Below are 22,581 nucleotides of genomic sequence, written 5' to 3'. Positions count from 1 at the left end.
ACAGAGCATTGATATTTATATTAACGAAATGCCTTTCCTTTGGCACACAGCAACCAGCAGGCCTTTTTACTGGAGAACGTCCCTTGTAATAATGCAAGCTGTGAAGAGGCGCATCGAATGTTTAAAGTCTACTGGGAGCTGACAGACCTAAATCAAATCAGGGATGCCATGGTTGCCACCTTCTTTGACATTTACGAAGATGTGAGTTCAGAGCTGTGCTGTGTGTTTGAAGTTTAATTGCCGTTCACCTTGTTACACTTTAACTTCATTCCATTTGACCAGAAAATGTGGACAGCATAACAAAAGCAAATGAGTTAATTAAGGAAAGCCCCTTTTAATGTTAAATGGCAGATGGAACAAATCTATTGACAACATTAGCTGATCAGTACACTCAAATGTGAAAACTCTCTTATATCATTTTGTGCATATTTGGATTAAACCACTAAAGCGTGCTCTAAGACTGGCAAATCTGAATGTTCGGCAGTAGACAAAATTACAGCCAACAGGTAACAGACCCTTGAATCTGCACAAGATCACAGAAGGATGAGTTTAGTGCTCACTTTTATCTTTGTGAACCAGAGTAGCATCTATTTCCACAGATTCTTGTGACTGTGACTTTGGTTGCCAGGTTACCTTGTGAAAGGCTTTCAAGTTTTCCCCTTTCTTTCTTTTCTTTTATTTATTTTTGTTTTGTTTTGTTTGTTTGTTTGTTTGTTTGTTTGTTTTTTGAGACAGAGACTTCTTCTGTTGCCAGGCTGGAGTGCAGTGGTGTGATCTCGGCTCACTGCAACCTCCGCCTCCCGTGTTCAGGTGATGCTCCTGCTTCAGCCTCCTAAGTAGCTGGGACTACAGGCGCCCACCACCACGCCCAGCTAATTTTTTATATTTTTAGTAGAGATGAGGTTTCACCATGTTAGCCCGGATGGTCGCCATCTCCTGACCTCATGATCTGCCCGCCTCAGCCTCCCAAAGTGCTGAGATTACAGGCGTGAGCCACCACTCCTGGCCCAGTTTTCCCCTTCCTAAAGTGACATGCCAGTTTACCACTCCGAAAAATAATAAATTCTGAAAAAAGCAGTGTTAAATTCCAGAATTGATGTATCACAGTATACCCTTGTAAGATAATTTATTTTTAAAAGTTCAATGCCCAATAGGACATTTATGTCTCCATTTACCCCATTTTGGATTTTATTTTGTTTTGTTTTTTATAAGAGGCTTATTCTCAATTATATGAATTATTCAGGTCCTTGTTTTCCCCTGTTTCTCCTGCAATCAAGTCTTGCATTATTTTACTTTTCATTAGCAGATTCCAAGCATAAAAGTAATTGGCAGAAATATCACAAGGGGACAAAGCAAGAAAATTGACTACAAATCCATTTTTAATTTCTGTACATCAAAACCATAATGAAATTTAAAATTGTTCAAAATCTGGGAGATAAATTTTCTATGAAAGAGTTAAATAGTTAATATTCATAATATAAAAGGGCTCGTACAAACTGATATCACCAAAAACACTCTGGAAAAATAGAGCATAGTTTACTACAAAAACCCAAGTTGCTGACATATTTAGAAATATGATAAATGATCAACTTCATGAAAAGAATCAGAGGAATATCAATTTAAATGAGCATGTTTTTTTTCCTTCCACAAAATTAGCAAAGCTTCCTCCTTTATGAAAGCAAATGGTAAAATGCTGCGGTGGCAAGGGCAGATGAAAAGGTACTCCCCTGATGGTTGGAAAGGGTCTGGCAAGTCTACATCAGGGGTCTTTGAAACTTCATGAAAATTTGACTGGAAGGAAACACCAAAATGCTAATAATTATCTCCAGAGACTAAATAACAGATGTTTTTCATGTTATTTATATTTTACTATTGAAACTTGTGCGTATATACCAAATATTTTAATAGTGATTTTATTTTAAACATGAGGATGAATAAATAAGGCTACATTTACTTTATAAACAATAGGTCATGCATTTTAACAGTCTTTTTTTTTTTTTTTTTTTTTTAGTTGGGCTAATAGTTTGTTCTTACCATTTTACTTTGTTTTTTTCCAGGGAATATTGGACATTGTAATCCTAAGTAAAGGATTTACAAAAAATGATTTTGCCATCCATACACTAAAAAATAACTTTGAAGCAGATGCTTATTTTGTTAAAGTCATTGGTGAGTAAAGTATTAACATTTAATTTTGTTCTCTCTCTCTCTCCCCATCACTCCGCATATTCCAAAGAGCAAGGACATGCTCCAACGTACAACCCTCTAGATCAGTTCAACATCAGTACAGCACATCCTGTCTATATCCATAGACCCTATTCAGATTTTGCCAGCTGTCCCAGTAATAATCTTTTTTCTTTCTTGCCCAGGATTCTGTCCAGAAATATCTATTGCATTTAATTGTCCCATCTTTTCAGAGTTCTTCAATCTGGACCAGTCTTTTCCTATTTTTCATGTCCTTATCAGTTTTAAAGAATCCAGGCTTTGCATTCTTTGAGATAGCACTGTTTCCTCATTACCCAACTTAGGTCATGAATTCTTTGCAGAAATTCCACTGCAAAGAATTGTAGAGCTGATGCTGTGCATTTCTTAGTGTATCATATCAGGAAGCACATGATGATAACCAGTCCTCCCACCATGACATTAACCTTGCTCACCTGGTCACATTGATGATCACCAAGTTTCTCTACTCTAAACTCAGTTTTTCCCTTTGTAATTCATTAGTGTTTTGGGGGGCAATATTCTGATATTGCATTAATAGCCTTTTCTTTATGAGACCTTTGCCTAGCACCCTTAGAGTACATTGACAACTGCCTGAATCAACCTTCTACATTTGTCAGATAGTGATTCTCTGTTTCCATCAATTGACATTCTGTTTTTCATCTTGTATCTCCCTTGCCCCAAGCCTGCAATCAGACATTTCTCCAAGGAGTCTTGGTTCCTTTTAGTAGAGAACAGTATTTCAAAACCACATTCTGAAATGGTTGCCCAGTGTGCTAGTTGCTACTGGGTTGTCATTTCTTCCAGATTCTCTCAATGGACACAGCTAGGAGAGAGAATACAGGTATGGATTCACATATGCACATACAAATGTACACATTTGTAACTATATTTACATCTATTTATATTTGCATATACTAACTATAAAACCATGAATTCATCACTATAATTTCATTTTCAATCCAAATGGAGCACTTCAGGGTTCCTTCTAATCTTGTCTCTTTTTGTAGATAGCTCTCCCAGCAGTGAGAAATGTGACTTCTGTTTTTCTCATTGTGTTACTTATTTGTTCACTGCAACCAATGCCAGCAGTGTCCTCCACCTGACACCTGTGTTCGTCATAAAGACCCTGTACACATTTTGTTGAGTGCATGCTTAAGTATTTTATTTTCTTTAAGATGGCTGTAGAGAATATTGTGTTTTTAAGTTTTGCTTCCACACATTTTAGTATATGGAAATGAAATTTATTTTTGTGTGTTGATCCTGTGTATACAGTGACCTTGCTGATTCTAGAAGGATTTTTTATAGATTCCTTGGGATTTTCTGCATAGACAACTTTGTCATCTGCAAAGAGAGATCATTTTCTTTCTAATCCATATGCTTTATTTTTCTTGTGCTGGCTAGAATTTTTATTAACTATGTTGAATAAGTGTTCTCTCTCTCTCCCCATCACTTGTGATGTCTCCCCAAGACAAGTGGACATACTTGTCTTGTTTCCAGTCTTAAGGGGATAACATTTTGTCTTTCATACTTAAATGTTATATTAACTATAGAGTTTTTTGGTAGATGCTCTGTATATACTAAAGAGGCTCTTCCTATTCCTAGTTTACTGAGGGTTCTGTCATGAACTATGTTTGAGAAGTGACTGTTTTTGCATTACTATTGTAATAGCCAACACCAGGAGAGCCATACTGATTTGTTTGTCAACAAAATGACACATGTACTTCGTAGAAATATTTATTATGGTTTCGAAATAGGCATAAATAGCTGAATACAGAAAAGCAACAGAATAACAGATTAGTGTTGAGATTTATTTTGAGAGATGAAACTGATATAACATTCATTCTTCCTTTCTAAACAGCAAATTCAGTCTTATTTGAACTAAGAGTTCCACCCATCTTCCTTATTACTGCAGCCACAAAATACTGATACATGAATCTAATCATTTCTGTACTTTTTTATTATCCATGTCCTGTCTTTTGCCATTTTCAAGAAAGTACTATTTGGATATGTTGAAGCTAAAAAATTTTAAATATACGGTTTATTTGGTATGCTATTAATTTTGTAGTTTGACGTATATTTTCTTATCTCTGTCCTTCTTCAACTGGACACCTCTAGATAAGAAGGCAAGAATTCTTAAAACTTTTGCTGACCCTAATTGTGTATGTAATTAGAATTACCAAGCTCAGTTAATTGGAACAAAGAGATGTTAGAGTAAGAGTTTGGGATTTTATTCCTTAGGGATAAACTACTAAATCCAGTATAGCCATTTGGCGGCTACAGATTTTGGTTCCCAGGTGAACAAAACAGAAGTCACATATTTACAGGATGAAAATATCTAAAAAAGAAAATCAGTCCTCCAGCACTTTGGGAGGCTGAGGCAGGTGGATCACTTGAAGTCAGGAGTTATAGCCCAGCCAACATGGTGAAATCCCTGTCTCTACAAAAATACAAAATTTAGTTGGGCGTGGTGGCATGTAACTGTAGTCCTAGTAAATCTGGAGGCTGAGGCTGGAGGCTGGGAGGCAGAGGTTGCAGTAAACCAAGATCATGCCACTACACTCCACCCTGAGCTATAGAGCAAGGCTCTGTCAAAAAAAAAAAAAAAAAAAAACACAGAAACAAAAAAAAAGAATTAAAATCAAATCCATTATTTTACCTTTGATCATGAGCATCATCCTTCTTGGTAAAGACCAGCACACTTTTAGTCTTCATTTATTTAAATATCACATTTAATCTCGCCTTCCTCCATCCATTTCAGAATACTTGGCAAGCACTCTGAAATCTAGGCTTATTTACTTGTCTCCTTGGCATTGGCATCTCTCTTACTCCTAGTATACTATAATGATCCAAGCAATTTAAGAGTAGCATCTGTCTTATTTGTCTTTGATTGTCAGGTTCCTAACACAGGGCCTGGTACATAGGAGGCGTTCAGGAAATTTATGTGAAATAAATGGCCAGCTATCTTTTGAGGCCTGGATTGGCTATCTTGAATCATAACGTTCCCCTCTTCTCTAGTACCTAAGCAAGAGTTGATGCCTCTGACCCATCTGTGTCTCTAGGAAGCATTCTACCAAAATAGGTGAAACGCCAATTCAAAGTCAGATTTCTACCTTGACCTGTTTGCTGATATTAGGGACACAACTAGTCAATTGTTCATTTCTTGAAAAGACTGAAATGCCCTTTCCTAGCTTAGCTTCTCAAGTCTACCCATCTTTTGCGGATTCTCTGTGACTGGAAACTCTAATTTACATAATTTCTCATGCTTACACCAAAAATGCAGAGAAAAATTAACACATGATGAGCAACAGTGTGTTTTTCCTCTCATTATTTTAATGGAATCCTATAAAACTCACCATTTTGCTTCAACCTAGAATAAGTGTGATTTGCTTCAAAAATATACATTAAATTTAAATTAATAATTCTCTTTCAAAATATTGTTTTCTTTCTGTTTAATGAGATAACTATAGGCTTTTTCCTTCTTTCATTTGAATTTTGCCAGTATACTTCAGTAAACTTTTTTGAGATACAGTCTCATTGTGTTGCCCAGGTTGTAGTGCAGTGGAGCGATCTCGGCTCACTGCACCCTCTGCCTACCAGGTTCAAGCAGTTCTCATGCCTCAGCTTCCCGAGTGGCCGGGATAACAGGCACATGCCGCCATACCTGGCTAATTTTTTGTATTTTTAGTAGAGACAAGGTTTTGCCATGTTGGCCAAGCTGGAGCCAGTGTACATTTAAGGAACGATTTTCTCAAGTCTGAAGCTTAAAAAAAAACACCATAGATTCATTATTTAGTTCATCTGAACGTGGTATGTGCATGTGCTTACTTGGACAGATTAAAGATTAATTCTTTCTAGAACAAATGTTAGGCATTAAATACCAAGGAAAATTTCAAGTGCCAGAGATATTCATCTGTATATTGTTAGAACAAATCAAGTTCTCCCTGTGCTCATCAAGTTATTTTATTCAAGCCTCGAAGCCACTTTTATACGAAAAGTTCTGTTTTATACTCTTAAAATAGAATGTGATTGAACTATTTATACTTGTGGCAGTTTTGCCGACTAGCATGAGGCCCTGTGCCTTCACTGCTTTCCATGCTCAAGTCTGCAGGCCCTTTCCTCACACAGAGGTTTCCAGCCAGGTAGAGTGGATGGGAATTAGAGCATAGGGTTTTTGTAACATTGATAAGATATTCCAGTTCCCAGTTGTAATAATACTAATAATAATATTCTAAAGAGAGAAGGCATTTCTAAGGGTGAAGCAAAAGAAGATCTGAATTTTTTTTATATTGATCATTTAGAAATTATCCACATGGAAAAATGTACACATATAATTGAGGGTCCCAAGTTCCTGCTTGGCGTTTATTCATTTACTTTTTTTAAATTATAAAAACAAGATCTTAGAGATGGGGGAAAAAAATCTCAAAAGGCATCTTGCCCAAGTCTAACCTAATGCAACATCTTAGTCAGCTTCCGCTTGAGTGCTTTGTACCAAAGGAGACCTCACCTCCTCATAACGCAACATCAACTTCTTCTATGAATCAGTTTAGTTGTTAGAAAACTCAAGTCAAAATGTGCATATTTAGTTCTGTCCGTTGATATTCATGTCTGGTATATAGTAGGCCCTTGATTAGTGTCTATTGAATTTTTTCAGTAAAATTACTGTATTTTTTATTGTTAAAGCAGACCCTAAGGTAGGGGTCCCCAAACCCCAGGCCGCAGACCAGTACCATTCTGAGGCTATTAGGAACCGGGCTGCGCAACAGGAGGTGAATGACCAGAGAGTGAGCAAAGCTTCACCTGTATTTACAGCTGCTCCCCATCGCTTGCCTGAGCTCTGTCTCCTGTTAGATCAGCGGCAGCATTAGATTCTCTTAGGAGGGCGACCCCTGTTGTGAACTGCACATGTGAGGGATCTAGGTTGTATGCTCCTTTTGAGAATCTAACATACCCTGTGATCTGAGGTAGAACAATCCTGAAACCATCTCCCACCTGACCCCTATCCATGAAAAAATTGTGTTTCTTCCACAGAACCCATCCCTGGTGCCAGAAAGGTTGGGGACCACCGCCCTAATTTATAATCATAGTAACAAAATACTCAGAACACATCCTGATGCTGCCCTAACTTAGAATCGTAGTAACAAAATACTCAAAACACAAGGTCCTGCTCAGGAAAACGTAGCCTTCTTTACATGATTAAGTAGTGAGACAGCAAACTACACACAGCAAACTACCTGAGAGCAAAATGGCATGTCTGCGGCCCTTCTTTAAAGTAACCCAGGGATGTGGAAGCTGGGGTACAGATGAAACAAAGTTGGCCATGTGTTGTTGACACTTTTTGAAATTGTGAGAAATGTGTGTGAGGTTTATTCTACTATTCTTTTCAGTTTTATATATGTTTGGACTTTTGTTTGAAATGTTCCATTATAAACAGTTAAAACAAAAAAACCTAAGAGAATCTTGAGAAGCTCTAGTCAGGAGAATTGAAGAATCCCTGGCCTTCGACTCCCAGCCTAAATCAGGATGGGTCGCCCTGCAGTCTCGGTAACATAGAAGAGGATTCTCCACACATCTTCAAGCTGAGACCCAATCTTCAAGCTGAGATAGCCAATTTGGTACAGGAGGTTTTAGTTTTAGAAAACAGGATAACTTTGCATTAAAGATATTAACATAAATATTAATAAGGTAATTTACAGAAAGGTTACAGGAAATGAGATCCCAATTTAAAGCAATCATTTGGAAGAAAAATAACCTTCTAGTTGTTTTGAGATGCCCTTCCACTCTTTCCTTTGATTATTAGTTGTTTGCCTTAAGTCAGTTACTATTATGTAATTACCCTTCATAGCCGTTGGCAATGTCCACAGCTGATTTTGCTCTTAAATTATTCTGTTACTCTAATGCTCAAATCAGCCTATACTAAATGCCACTGTTTTTCAGTTATGGAAATTGGGGATACTTAAGCTTTTATATGCGGCCACAGCAATATAAACTGCTCTTCCGCATTTCTTACACACAACATGGCAGATCCACAGCATTTACGTGAAGACAGGGACCTTGTGTATTACAGAACTGTCAGATCCCTATCCCCTTAATTAAGACTAGTTACTGGCTCTCATCTTTTATTGATATTCCTGTCAGATACACTTGAAGGTCCTGAATCTTAATTCTAGTCTAGAAGTTACCTCATTTCTTTTTTTTTTCTTTTCTTTTTAATTGCACTTTAGGTTTTGGGGTACATGTGAAGAACGTGTAAGATTGTTGCATAGGTACACACATGGCAGTGAGATTTGCAGCCTTCCTCCCCCATCACCTATATCTGGCATTTCTCCCCATGCTATCTATCTCCAACTCCCCACCCCCCACTGTCCCTCCCCTATGTCCCCCCGACAGACCCCAGTCTGTGATGCTCCCCTCCCTGTGTCCATGTGTTCTTATTGTTCAACACCCACCTATGAGTGAGAATATGCAGTATTTGATTATCTGGTTTTGTGTCAGTTTGCTGAGAATGATGGTTTCCAGGTTCTTCCATGTCCCTGCAAAGGACATGAACTCATTGTTTTTGATGGCTGCATAGTATTCCACGGTGTATATGTGCCACATTTACCCTGTCCAGCCTATCATCGATGGGCATTTGGGTTGGTTCCAGGTCTTTGCTATTGTAAACAGTGCTGCAATGAACATTCGTGTGCATGTGTCCTTATAGTAGAACGATTTATAATCCTTTGGATATATACCCAGTAATGGGATTGCAGGGTCAAATGGAATTTCTATTTCTGCGTCCTTGAGGAATTGCCACACTGTCTTCCACAATGGTTGAACTAATTTACACTCCCACCAACAGTGTAAAAGTGTTCCTATTTAGGCAGGGCGCGTTGGCTCACGCCAATAATCCCAGCACTTTGGGAGGCCGAGGCGGATGGATCATGAGGTCAAGAGATCAAGACCATCCTGGTCAACATATTGAAACCCCGTCTCTACTAAAAATACAAAAATTAGCTGGGCATGGTGGCACATGCCTGTAGTCCCAGCTACTCAGGAGGCTGAGGCAGGAGAATTGCTTGAACCCAAGGAAGCAGAGGTTGTGGTGAGCCGAGATTGCACCATTGCACTCCAGCCTGGGCAACAAGAGTGAAACTCCATCTCAAAAAAAAAAAAGGTTTTCCTATTTAACCACATCCTCTCCAGCATCTGTTGTCTCCAGATTTTTTAATGATCATCATTCTAACTGGTGTGAGATGGTATCTCAATATAGTTTTGATTTGCATTTCTCTAATGACCAGTGATGATGAGCATTTTTTCATATGTTTGTCGGCCTCATATACGTCTTCTTTTGTAAAGTGTCTGTTCATATCCTTCGCCCACTTTTGAATGGGCTTGTTTGTTTTTTTCTTGTAAATCAGTTTTAGTTTTGTGTAGCTTCTGGATATTAGCCCTTTGTCAGGTGGGTAGATGGCAAAAATTTTTTCCCATTCTGTTGGTTGCCAGTTCACTCTAAAGATTGTTTCTTTTGCTGTGCAGAGGCTGTGGAGTTTGATTAGGTCGCATTTGTCTGTTTTGGCTTTTGTTGCCAATGCTTTTGGTGTTTTGGTCATGAAGTCCTTGCCTATGCCTATGTCCTGAATGGTTTCACCTAGATTTTCTTCTAGGGTTTTTATGGTGTTAGGTCTTATGTTTAAGTCTTTAATCCATCTGTAGTTAATTTTAGTGTAAGGTGTCAGGAAGGGGTCCAGTTTCTGCTTTCTGCATACGGCTAGCCAGTTTTCCCCACACCATTTATGAAACAGGGAATCCTTTCCCCATTGCTTGTTTTTGTCAGGTTTGTCAAAGATCAGATGGTTGTATATGTGTGGTGTTGCCTCTGAGGCCTCTGTTCTGTTCCATTGGTCTCTATCTCTGTTTTGGTACCAGTACCATGCTGTTTTGATTACTGTAGCCTTGTAGTATAGTTTGAAGTCCGGTAATGTGATGCCTCCAGCTTTGTTCTTTTTGCTAAGTTACCTCATTTCTAACAAACCTGGATGAACCCTGTTTCCCCTGGCACTTTTAAAATTGTAGTAGTATCTTTACCTTTACTTACCAAACAAGATGAGACCTTTCCTTTGGGAAAGGTGGTGTTTTGTTTTGTTTTGTTTTGTTTTGTTTTGTTTTGTTTTGTTTTGTTTTCATGAAAAGCAGATACTTGATGGGAAAGCTTTTATTCCCCTTGCCTACCTCCAGTTTTTGTTGAAATAATATGAAAGTTTGATTTCTGGATGATTAATTTTGCTTTACTTTTTCTGCCTTCTATTTTATAAATCCTTTCTTAATAATTCACAACCATATTATTAGTAATTAAACTTAAATTTTACCAGCTTTTATTGCCAACTTTTTTCTTATGTACCACATTTTCCCCTTTCTTTATTCCAACTCCATTTCTTTTGATGAAATATTTTCTAAAGTGAGTTTCAGAATAAATTGTACTTAGGTTAATATATTTTCTGAGTACTGGTATGTCTTAAAATATCTTTCTCTTGGCCTTACTGTTAACACTAAGTTTGCTAATGGAATTTTATAAACATTGCTCTACTTTCTTCTTGCGTATAGAGTAGCCCCCACTTATCCACAGTTTCAGTTTCTGTGGTTTCAGTTACCCACAGTCAACTGTATTTTGAAAAGATGTGAGTACATTATAAGAAAATATTTCGAGAGAGAGTGAAAAACCACATTCATAAAACTTTTATTATAGTATATTGTTATAATTGTTCTATTCTATTGTTATTGTTAGTCTCTTACTATGCCCAGTTTATACATTAAACTTTATCACAGGTATATACATATAGGAAAAAACAGCATATTTAGTGTTCAGTGGTCTGCATGGTTTCAGGCTCCCACTGGTGATCTTGGAACATGTCCCCTTGGATAAGTGGGGGCTACTATAATACTATAATACTTTGAAATACCCTCCTGTTCCTGTACATGTTCTGTTTAGGTGGGCCCATTTATATGATTGCTCATGTTAGTCTTCCTTCTCTTAAGCTGTTGCTTTTCTTCTTGTGCATAAGGATTTTTCTCTGCTTACATTTCTTAAAAGATTCAGGGTTGGTGGGTAGTGTAAGCGGGGTGGGTCACTATGCAATTCTGCCCAGCAGACGATTGCCACTGCTTCCTTTCTCCTTTCCCCTTTGGGACTCACAAGCTGGGAGCCCACTATGGGTAGAAGCTATATTTGAGCAAAGTGGTGGCCTGGGGGCTATGTGACAGCAGAGCCAGTGTGATGCCTTACAGTTGAACTCCAACTGCCTTCTCCGTGAAAGTCACTAGCGAGGGACGCAAGAGCCCTGACTTACTCCTGTGGCCTCATTTGTGCTTTCCATTGGGAAATAATGAAAGGACGTTACAGTGAGGCACTCTGCTTTGCTGAGCATTGTTTTTTTTTTGTTTTTTTTTGTTTTTTTTTTTTAGGTGACAGAGTCTTTCTTGCTCTATCACCCAGGCTGGAGTGCAGTGGCGCAATCTCAGCTCACTGCAACCTCTGCCTCCCAGGTTCAAGCAATTCTCTGCCTCAGCATCCTGAGTAGCTGGGACTACAGGCGCCCACCACCACACCCACCCAGCTTATTTTTGTACGTTTAGTAGAGATGTGATCTTGGCCAGGCTGGTCTTGAACTCCTGAGCTTGTGATCTACCCACCTCGGCCTCCCAAATTGTTGGGATTACAGATGTGAGCCACTGCACCCGGCCTGCTGAACCTTTTTGTGTTGTTTCATCCTTTATGCTAAAAAGTTTGTGTTTTTGGCAACACTATGAAGTTATTTAGGGCACTGACTAGAAGCACCAGCAAATCCCCCACTTTTACTTAGCTAGCAAGAACTACCATGTAACAAGAACTGCTAAGTAACAAGTGCAGCTTTTCCTGTCACAAGCCTCAGACCTGCTTTCCAGAGACCTTCCGTTTCCTCTCTGTCCTCAGCCGTGGCATGTTTCCCTTCTCAGCTGAAGCTCTGAGCTGAAAGATTTCACAGTGGGCTGCTGGGGGGGTCCACCCCATTGCCCTAATAGCTCTCTGACCTGCTCAGCACTAAATTAGCTCTTTCTCAATCTTATTCCCCTATTCAGTATCCTTTTAAGAATTTCTCAGGGTATCTACCATTTATTATTTTTGAACGTTGCAATGACAGGGAATTAAGGAAGTAAATATATGTTTTGTTTTTGAAATTGTCTACTAAAAGTTACTTCAAACAAACTTACCTGGAACCAATATGTTTTCTGTTTTTTAACTACTTTTTTCACATTTTTTAATTTAAGGGGTACAATATGTTATTTTAGTGTATGTAATACCTTGTGAAATTATTAAATCAGGCCAATTAACATATCCATCATGTCACATATTTATCATTTTTTTATTTGATATGTTCTTAAAGGTCAAAGTGCTCCTGAGTATAGCAAAAATTTTAACAAATTTATATGTTATATATTTATATGTGTATATATATTTATGTAGGTATAAAGTATCTAGCTCCCACATTTGATATTAGTACGTACACATAAAGAACAAGATTAAAATTACTTCAAAAATCATCTTGTAGGTTTTCTGTATTTTATTTTTTACAAACAGCATATCATTTTACTATTTAATAAAATAATGAATGAAAGATAGGTAATCAGTAACAGACCAAAAAAATCTTTCATAGAATATCTAAAATAATGTCATCTAAATGACAAGAATGTCTGGGGGCAGGTACTTGATTTTACACATGTGCTCAAAGCTTGACTAATTTGTAGAGCGGTGATAATGTTTTTGTTTTCGTGTATCTTAAAGAAACAAAAGCTTAAAGACATTTTCAGAGAAGGAATATGAATAGTCACTCATAATCTAGGCAAGAATTTTTTACTTAAAACACAACTAAAACCATTATACGGTATTGACCTTTACAGCTTTGGCTTTGTTTAACTCATCCTTCTTCCAGCCTGCACGCTGGTTTAGTGTTATAGTATTTATGCATGATTATTGCCATATTTGGGTTTTGGTTTTGACATTTGTGTGAAAAGTGAATATAAACTGAATCACAAAGCTAGAAGCCAAATTTTTACATTTTAACTATCTTTAAGAATACATGGGCCATAACATACAATATGGTTTAACATAAAATGATAAAATCCTAAGCATTGTCATGTTAAAAGAAACTTTTGAATTGCACATCCCATTGTCCATATTTTAAACTACAAATTAAATCTCCTAATAATCAGTATTTCAAATAGCTCATCAAGTATTTTGATTATTGCTTTTTGTTTAATTGTGAATAGGCTATTTTCATATTTTTTTAATCTTTAAAAACAAATCTGGTTTTAAATATCCCTAGGAGTATTAGAAATTACTTTTTGGAACAGTTCATTTAAAAGGCTTAATAATCGTGTGCAGATTTTTGTAATTTTTTTTCTTTTTTGAGATGCAGTTTTACTTTGTCTCTCAGGCTGGAGTACAGTGGCATGATCTCAACTCACTGCAACCTCCACCTCCTGGGTTCAAGCAATTCTCCTGCCTCAGCCTCCGCAGTAGCTGAGACTACAGGAATACACCACCACGCTCAGCTAATTTTTGTATTTTAGTAGAGACAGAATTTCACTGTGTTGGCTAGGATGGTCTCAAACTCCTGACCTCAAGTGATCTGCCCACTTTGGCCTCCCAAAGTGCTGGGATTACAGGCATGAGCCACTGCGCCAAGCCAGTAATATGATTACAAATAATATATAATTACAAAAGCTTATGAAATTGTTAAAAATTTTTAAACTTCTAGAGTAGACCATTAGCCAAAATTAACTAGTTAAAAAACATTCAGTAACACTTGAACTAAGCAACACAGAGAGTCACTTAAAAATCAAACAGAAACAGTTCTTGGCTTCAAGAAGCTCACAGGGGCAAACAAAACAAATAGTAGAAGGCTGGAATTGCATACAGGTATCTGTCCTGTTAAATTTCCCTTTTCCATAATGGACCCTTTATGTATTTTAGCATACCTTCCAGTTATTATACTTAAAAAAAATAAGTTTTACATCACCCATAAACCTATATTTTCATATCAATAATATAATGAAAGCCACTTTTAAAAAGTGGGCTTTTGCTGTAATTGGTAAATTCAGCCTTGGAACATTTAATAATTTTTTTTTTAACCTAACTGAAGCACAGATGATGAAATTTTTATTCAGATATCACTGGGGAAATTACATTCTTGCATTCATTTAATAGACTACTTTAAATACTTTTTATTTGTTCATAAGCTTGACATTATGGAGTTTTTAAATTTTAATTTCAGGGTGACATTTGTAGAAACACCCTCAGTCTATCCTTTTACTTTTTTGATTATGCAAGAGAACTTTAAAACATTATTTCTTTTATTTATTGGTAAGGTTTTGGTTTAGTATTTATTTAGTTTTGCTTTCTGATTACAAAAGTAAGTGAGCCTATTGTAAAACATTTGGAAAGTCTGTAAAAGTATTTTAGAAAAGCTGTGCTCTTTGCCACTTATTATATGCAACCACCATGAGCACTGAGCATTCTCTGCCTGCTTCTCTTGGTTCCTGAAGTTTCAGGCACACCAAAAGAAGCTGCAGCAATGAAAGCTGATGCCTGTAAATCCTGAAATCCAGAATGATAGAATCTGTAATTTGTTTTAAAAACAAAACAGTAATAGCTAACATTTAGTGTTTATCATGTGCCTTCTGCTTTACATGATTGCTTCATACAATAGTATCCTATATATAAGTTTTAGATGAAAATATGTATGTATTTTTTTAATAGCATAATGTTACATATGCTGTAAGGACAGAAAGAACACAGAAAATTAGCTTACATAATAGCAAGTTCCATTTCTGGTTCTGTTCTGCATTTCTGACTTTGAGAGGTTGCATCATCCATAATCCAGCCTCATTCCTTCAGACCCTGACTATTCAAGGCTCTCGGTGTTCTAGATAATTTTATCACATGTAAGCAAACTTACACAAAGAGCCCTTTAAACCCAGGCTACTTCCCTCTGAGCTAGGGTGAGTATTAAGCACCTGAAACTAGCAATATAGATCCCAGTTTGGAATGAAAGAATTGTGAAATAATTTATAAGGTTTATTAAAACTCCAGTTTGCAGGTTTTTGTAAACCTTATAAATTATTTCATCCAACTCTCTTACTTTAAATTTTTTTTTTTTTAAACCATAAACGAGAGAGAATTGAAGTCATTTGCCTGTGATCACATCTTTGATTAGCTAACACAGCAAGACGTGGTCCCACTTGATGAGATTTTCTGTGCTGAATGAATAGAATGGACTGGCACTTAGGGCTTTGAGCTAGCACTGGTGTCAGTCGCTTTGAGGTTTACCCTTATCAACACTCATAACCTAGAGACTTAGTTTCTGTTAGTAGCAAATTATTAACAACAGAAGATGAACTACTAACACACATATAAAATTTACACTCTGTTGTGTTTTCCAGCAGTATTTAATTCAGTTCTGCCTTTTATGAAGAATTTATATCTAATTTTAATAAACTGTAATTGAAACCATATTCCTGATGAGTTTGTCCCTTTGATATACTGAGCAATAAGAGGAGAAAAATGAGAATAAAAATTTTCTTTATATGGTCTGTAAATTTCAAGAAACCTAATGTTTTTCAGACGTTTTTTCAAATTTCATTAACTCAAGAGGGGAATAAGATAATAAGTATGAGAGTGAATGTCTTCTTTTTCCCTTACAAGAAAATTAGGCCAGGCACGGTGGCTCACCCCTGGAATCCCAGCACTTTCAGAGGTCGAGGCAGTTGAATCACTTGAGGCCCCGAGTTTGAGACCAGCTGTTCAGCATGGCAAAACCCCATCTCTACTAAAAATACAAAAATTTGCCAGGTGTGGTGGTGGGCACCTGTAATCCCAGCTTCTTGGGAGACTGAGGCACAAAAATCACCTGAACTCGGGAGGCAGAGATTGCAATCAGCTGAGATTGTGCCACTGCATTTCAGCCTGGGTGACAGAGTGAGACTCCATCTCAAAACGAAAAAAGAAAAAAACTGAAGACTGGGTCACAGAGGATTTGAATGGTACAGCTAAAAGTCAAATTTCTTCCTTCCTTCTGTAGCACTCGTTAACAAAAGCAGTATCATTACTGAATGTAGCTAAAGACATATATATTTTCCTACCTTACATCAAACATTCATAGCTAATAGAGCCCAGAAGTCATGCAGACTAAGTCTGCCTCACCTGCTGCATAGCCATATAGATGTCACTGGAAAAATATCAAGTTGTTCTGCACGTAAAATAATAATTTCTGAGTGGACACAGATTAACCTTTATAATACTATGTTGAGAGTTCAGAATTCCTAATTAAACAATATTATGAACTAGCATGATAATTAATTAAGGGTTAGTATTGTTTCTCCTTGAATCTGTGATTGCAAAAACCAAGGAAATGCATATTCTATTTGTATTATGTATATATTTCTTTTTAGAACACTTATCTATGGCAAATATGTATCATATTTTTTTCATGTGTAATACCTAGTTTGACTTTATTTTATAAAATTTCTTATTGGAGAAAAGATGTGGCAAAGTTAGGGTTACATTTAAGACTTACCATGTGATCCTAATGTTATAATGTGAAACTTCAAATTTGACAGGAGGTCTTGTGAAAAAACAAAAACAGATGCAGGAACCAAGTTTTTAGCTTACTATATACAAAATGAAATAAACTATTAAATGATTTTTGAATTAGGATTAGTATTAGGTGATTAATACTAATGTAATTATGTGTTATATTAGTAAATACTCTTGACTATGCTAACCAAGACACAGACATTTTATCTTGTACAGAAAATAACCCAATGGTTCGTCGATTTCTCATCTCGTATCATAGTAGGATGTATTCTTTAAATGAGTTAGTTTCTTGCTGCTTGTTGAAAGCAGTGGTCATATAGTCTTGCAAAAAGAGTTCCATTGACCCTGTGACCTTGAGTATGGGTCCAAGCTTCCGTTCTTCAGTTTCCTCTTCTTAAAAAAAAAAAAAAATGAGGAGGCAGGGGACAATTAGAATTATTTCACAGTCTTGATATGAAGATTTAGGAAGAGCATTTGACCAGAAGATCAATAAATGATCTTTTTAGATGTTTGATAGTCTTTTCTGGAGAGTAGTTTCATTGTGTACATCAAAAGCTTTAATATTGAACCCAGAAATTCTGTTTTATGAATTTATCCCAAGGAAATTGTCAGAGATGTGCCAAAGATCTATGTATAAATATACTAGGTCCATAAAGCTGATCATGCCGATGGTGTTTTTAGGAGGAAAAAAAGTTGGGGTATGAGGGGAAGAACTTAAACATCCTAATAAAAAGAAGGGATAAATACACACATACACACACACACACACATACACACACACACACACACACACACACACACACAAACTGAATACCATGTAATTATGTGGTTGATGTAATAGGTGAGGGGGGATTACACAATAGTGTGTAGTATGATTTTATTTACATAAATTTTTTTTTTTTTTGAGACGGAGTTTTGCTCTTATGCCCAGGCTGGAGTGCAGTGGCAGAATCTCAGCTCACTGCAACCTCCACCTCCCAGGTTCAAGCAATTCTCTTGCCTTAGCCTCCCTAGTAGCTGGGATTATAGGCATGCACCACTATGCCTGGCTATTTTTTTTTTTTTTTTGTATTTTTAGTAGAAATGGGATTTAATCATGTTTGCCAGGCTGGTCTCAAACTCTTGGCTTTATGTGATCCACCCGCCGCGGCCTCCCAAAGTGCTGAGATTACAGGCATGAGCCACCACACCTGGCCTAAAAATTTTTTAAAAACGAAAGTATGTGTGTGTATTAGTCTGTTCAGGCTTCCATAACAAAATACCACAGACTGAGTACTGGGAAGGTAGATTCTCTCTGAGCAGCCTCGCTTCCTGGCTTCTAGGTGGCTGCCACCTCAGTGTGCACTCACGTGTTCTTGTGTGCAGGTAGAGAAAAACAGCAAGCTCTCTTATTAGGAGACACTGATCCTCTCCCTGTGATTTCAGTTAACCTTAATTACTTCCTTAGAAGTCCCAAGAACAGCCACACAAGGGGTTAGGGCTTCAACATATGAATTTGAGGGAGGGGGTACTCATTCAATCCATAACATAAAAAGGGGTAAATACACACACACACACACACACACACACACACACACGATGGAATACCATGCAATTATGCATAATTATGCATAACATAAGAGACAGGACAAAACCAAACTTTGTTCTGTACTCACAAAGTCACTACAACACAGAATACTTTATCTCTGGTCACCAAAATATGTAGGGATTCTGCCTCCCACCTCCATACGCCAACCAATCAATCAATTCTGACACTATCTACCTAGAGACAGTCTGTCAGATCCCACAGATTGATGGCTCAGCCCCACAAGATTGCCCTGCATTGCAGATGCCAATCACAGGTCTCACATTGGGACCTGTACTTCTGACTAACTGGCTATGAATCAGGGTTCCATGACCCCCTCCTTGGTTTGATTTGCTAGAGCAGTTCACAGAAATCAAGGAAACACCTTACTTACATTTACCTGCTTATTATAAAAGGTATCTCAAAGGATATAGGCAAACATCTAGATGGAAGAGATGCATGGTGCTGGGTATGCATAAGGTCATGTTTTTGAACATGATGTAAATGAAATCATACATGGATATGCTCTTGGCACCTGGCTTCGTTTGCCCAACACTGTGTCTGAGATTCATCCAACACACACTTTTATTTATTTATGTATCTATTTAGAGATGGAGTCTCCCTCTGTCGCCCAGGCTGGAGTGAAGTAGTGTGATCTCCGCTCACTGCAACCTCTGCCTCCCGGATTCAAGTGATTCTCGTGCCTCAGCCTCCCAAGTAGCTGGGATTACAGGCTCCTGCCACCACTATGGCTAATTTTTGTATTTTTAGTAGAAACGGCATTTCACCATTGTAGCCAGGCTGGTTTTGAACTAATCTGCCTGCCTCGGCCTCCCAAAGTGCCGGGATTACAGGTGTGAGCCACCATGCCCAGCCCAACACACACTTTTAAATAGAACTTTATTAAACATGTTTGCCTGCATCTTGTTTTTTTCACCTTAACAAAGTATAAGCCCCCGTTCAAGTCAGCACTTACAGGCCTCCCTCATTTTTCTGTTACCTCCTTATCATTCCATAATGTTATATATGTTCCAGAATTTATTTCCTTTTTTATCTCTTAGTGGATATTTATCTGGTCTCCAGTATTTCATAGAAATGAATTGAAGAAACTGTGTTTTTAACATTAATCAATAATAACAAATTATCTTCCCTGAAAGTTGTAGGGATTTATATTTTCACCAGCATATGACACTATCCAGTTTACCACATACTCATCTGAGAGTTCTAAATTTTTATTTTACTAATGAATTTGTTTTTAAAATAAGTAATGCATAGAGATGGTCTATTAAAAATTACAAGAGTATATGATGAAAGTAGTCTCCCTTTTACTCATCTCCCAGTGCTACAGTTCTCTTCCCAGAGACAACTTCTTCGTATCTTTCTAAGATATTTTATGCATATATAAATATATATATGTGTGTAACCTAGAATTGCTTTTTTACTAAATAGTATATAGTATGGTTACAACATAATTTAATGAGTTCCTTATTCACATATACCATGTGGTTTTCAATCTCTTACTATGACTAGTCTATAATGAAAATCCTGTACGATAAATTATTAAAAATGGAATTATTAAAGAATACATATATATATTTTTAAATAAACATTTTATTGAAATATATAGAAAAGTATACATAAGTGCACAGATCTATAAATTTTAGCAGAGTAATCATACCCATGCAATTACACTCAGATCAAGAAACAAATATCACCAACATCCAAAATGTACCCTCCCGCCCTTTTATTAGTTACTAACCCAGTTCACCTAAAGGCAACCACTATTGTAATTTCCAATACCACAGATTAATTCTGTCTTGTTTTCAACTTTGTATTGTATTTTTTAACAGATATCCCTTCACAGAAATTGTATAATTTTCTACTTCTGCTGCAGTATATATATTGAAAATGCTTTTTTCCTAACACCTTCAGCAACCCAAGGGGTTATTAAATTTTTTTATCTTTGCCAGTTAGGTGAAAAATATTTTTATTTCATATTTTTCTTATAATGAATGAAGTTCAGCATCTTTTCACATATTCAAGAGCCATTTGTATCTTTATTTCTATCAATAGTCCTTGTCCTTTCTTATTTTCTAATTGATTTATAAATATGCAGTAGTATATATTAAAGAATCCTTTGTGATAATATATTTATTGTTTTTCTTAAAATTTTATCATGCTTTTATTTTTCACCTATGTCTTAAGAATAAAATTGTTTTTTTTCCTAACTAGTGTGGTTGAGTGCCTTTCTCGGTGTTTTTGATTATTTCCATTTTCTCTTCCAGATATTGCTTCTTGAAATCCTTTGTTTTCTCTTAGATTATCTTCTGTTATCTAGAAGTTCTTTTTAAATTAGCAATAGTATCTCTTTGTACTGTTATATTACAAAAAGTTCACCACCTTTGTCACTAGTCTTTTTAAATGTTATGGTATCTTTCTTATTTTGTAACAGCTTTATTAAGATGTAATTCACATACCATATTAGACCCATTTGAAGTGTACAATTTAATGGCTTTAGCATATTCTCAAGAGTTGTGCAACCATCACTGCAACCGTTTAAGAATGTAGTCATCATCACAAAAAGAAACCCAGTACTCACTGTCTGTCACTCTTAGTCGTTCATTATCACCCAGTTCCAAGCAACGACTAATCTATTTTATGTATTCATTGATTTGCCTATTCTGGACATTTCATATAAATGGGGTCATATAATATGTAGTCATGTGTGACTGGCTTCTTTGACTTAGCATAATGTTTTCAGGATTCATCCATGTTGTAATATACATCAGTACTTTATTCCTTTTAATTGCTAAATAATATTCTGTTGCGTGTATAGTCCAAATTTTGTTTATCCAGTCATGATTTGATGGACATTTGGGTGGTTTCCACCTTTTGGCTATTATGAATAATATTGCTGTGAACACTGATGTACAAGTTTCTGTCTGGATTTTTTTTGTTTTTGTTGTACTTGGAATATAGCTGGAAATGAATTGCTGGGTCAAAGGAGAACTTTATGTCCAGCCTTTTAAGGGAATGCCAGATTGTTTTCCAAAGCAGCTGTACCATTCCACATTCCCATCAGAAATGTATGAGAATTCTAATTTGTTTACATCTTCAACAATACTTGTTATTCTTGGATTGTTATAACCATCTTAGTATGTATAAAATGTTAACTTATTGTGGGTTTTGTTTTTTTTTTTATCATCTTAACCATTTTTTTTTTAATTGTGGTAAAAACGTGTCACATAAAATTTGCCATCTTAACCATTTTTAAGGTATGGTTTGGTAGAGTTATGTATATTTGCATTGTTGTGAAACACATCTCCAGAACTTTTTCTTCTTGCAAAAATGAAACTCTATACCCATTAAACAGCTCCCTTCTTTCCCTTCCCTCCTAGCACCATTCTGCTTTGTCTCTGTGAATTTGACTACTTTAGATAACTCATTAAATGAAATTATACAATGAACGACTGCTTATTTCTCCTAACATAATGTCTTCAGGGTTCATCAGTATTATAATATGTGGCAAGATTTCTTTCCTTTTTAAGGCTATATAATATTCCATTGTATATATTTACCATATTTTATTCATTCATTTGTCTCTCAGTGACATTTGGCTTGCTTCCCTCTCTTGGCTATTGTGACTAATGTTGCCATGAACATGTGCATGCATCTCATAATGATTCTGCTATATATTTTTCTGATGGCTAATGATATTGAACATCTTTTCATGAGCTTATTGGCCATCTGTATATCTTCCTTGGAGAAATACCTATTCGGATCCTTTTCCTGTTTGTCAGCTGGGTTGTCTTTTTATTATTAAAGTTTAAGAGTTTTTTTGTTGTTACATCTTTGTCAAATATATGTCTTATACAGGGAGGTAAACTCTTAACTGTATTTTTTTTTCAAGTAGGCAATTATCTAGTACCGTTTATTGAATAATCCATCTTATTTATTTATTTATTTATTTATTTATTTATTTATTTGAGACAGGATCTCCCTCTGTCACCCAGGCTGGAGTGCAGTAGCATGATCTTAGATCACTGCAGCCTCCGCCACCCAGCTCAAGTAATCCTCCTGCCTCAGCCTCCTGAGTATCTGAGACCACAGACGCATGTCACAACATCTGGCTGATTTGTGTGTGTGTGTGTGTGTGTGTGTGTGTGTGTGTGTGTGTGTGTGTGTGTGT

General features: G+C 36.6%; 1 protein-coding gene across 1 annotated transcript in view; it reads left to right on the top strand.

The window, feature by feature from the left end:
• ITFG1 (integrin alpha FG-GAP repeat containing 1) overlaps positions 1–22,581 on the top strand; it is a 295,251-nt gene that overhangs the window by 187,618 nt on the left and 85,052 nt on the right. The window contains exons 11-12 of the mRNA XM_032255603.1: positions 51–201; positions 2,058–2,166. Of these exons, the coding sequence (XP_032111494.1) occupies positions 51–201; positions 2,058–2,166 (260 nt within the window). The remainder of the gene's footprint in view (positions 1–50; positions 202–2,057; positions 2,167–22,581) is intronic.

This window comes from Sapajus apella, unplaced genomic scaffold, assembly GCF_009761245.1.
Source record: "Sapajus apella isolate SASKATOON/1434 unplaced genomic scaffold, GSC_monkey_1.0 scaffold90, whole genome shotgun sequence".
Taxonomy (NCBI): Eukaryota; Metazoa; Chordata; class Mammalia; order Primates; family Cebidae; genus Sapajus; species Sapajus apella.
The sequence above is the reverse complement of the archived record's forward strand: the minus strand, read 5'-3'. Positions and strand labels throughout refer to the sequence as shown.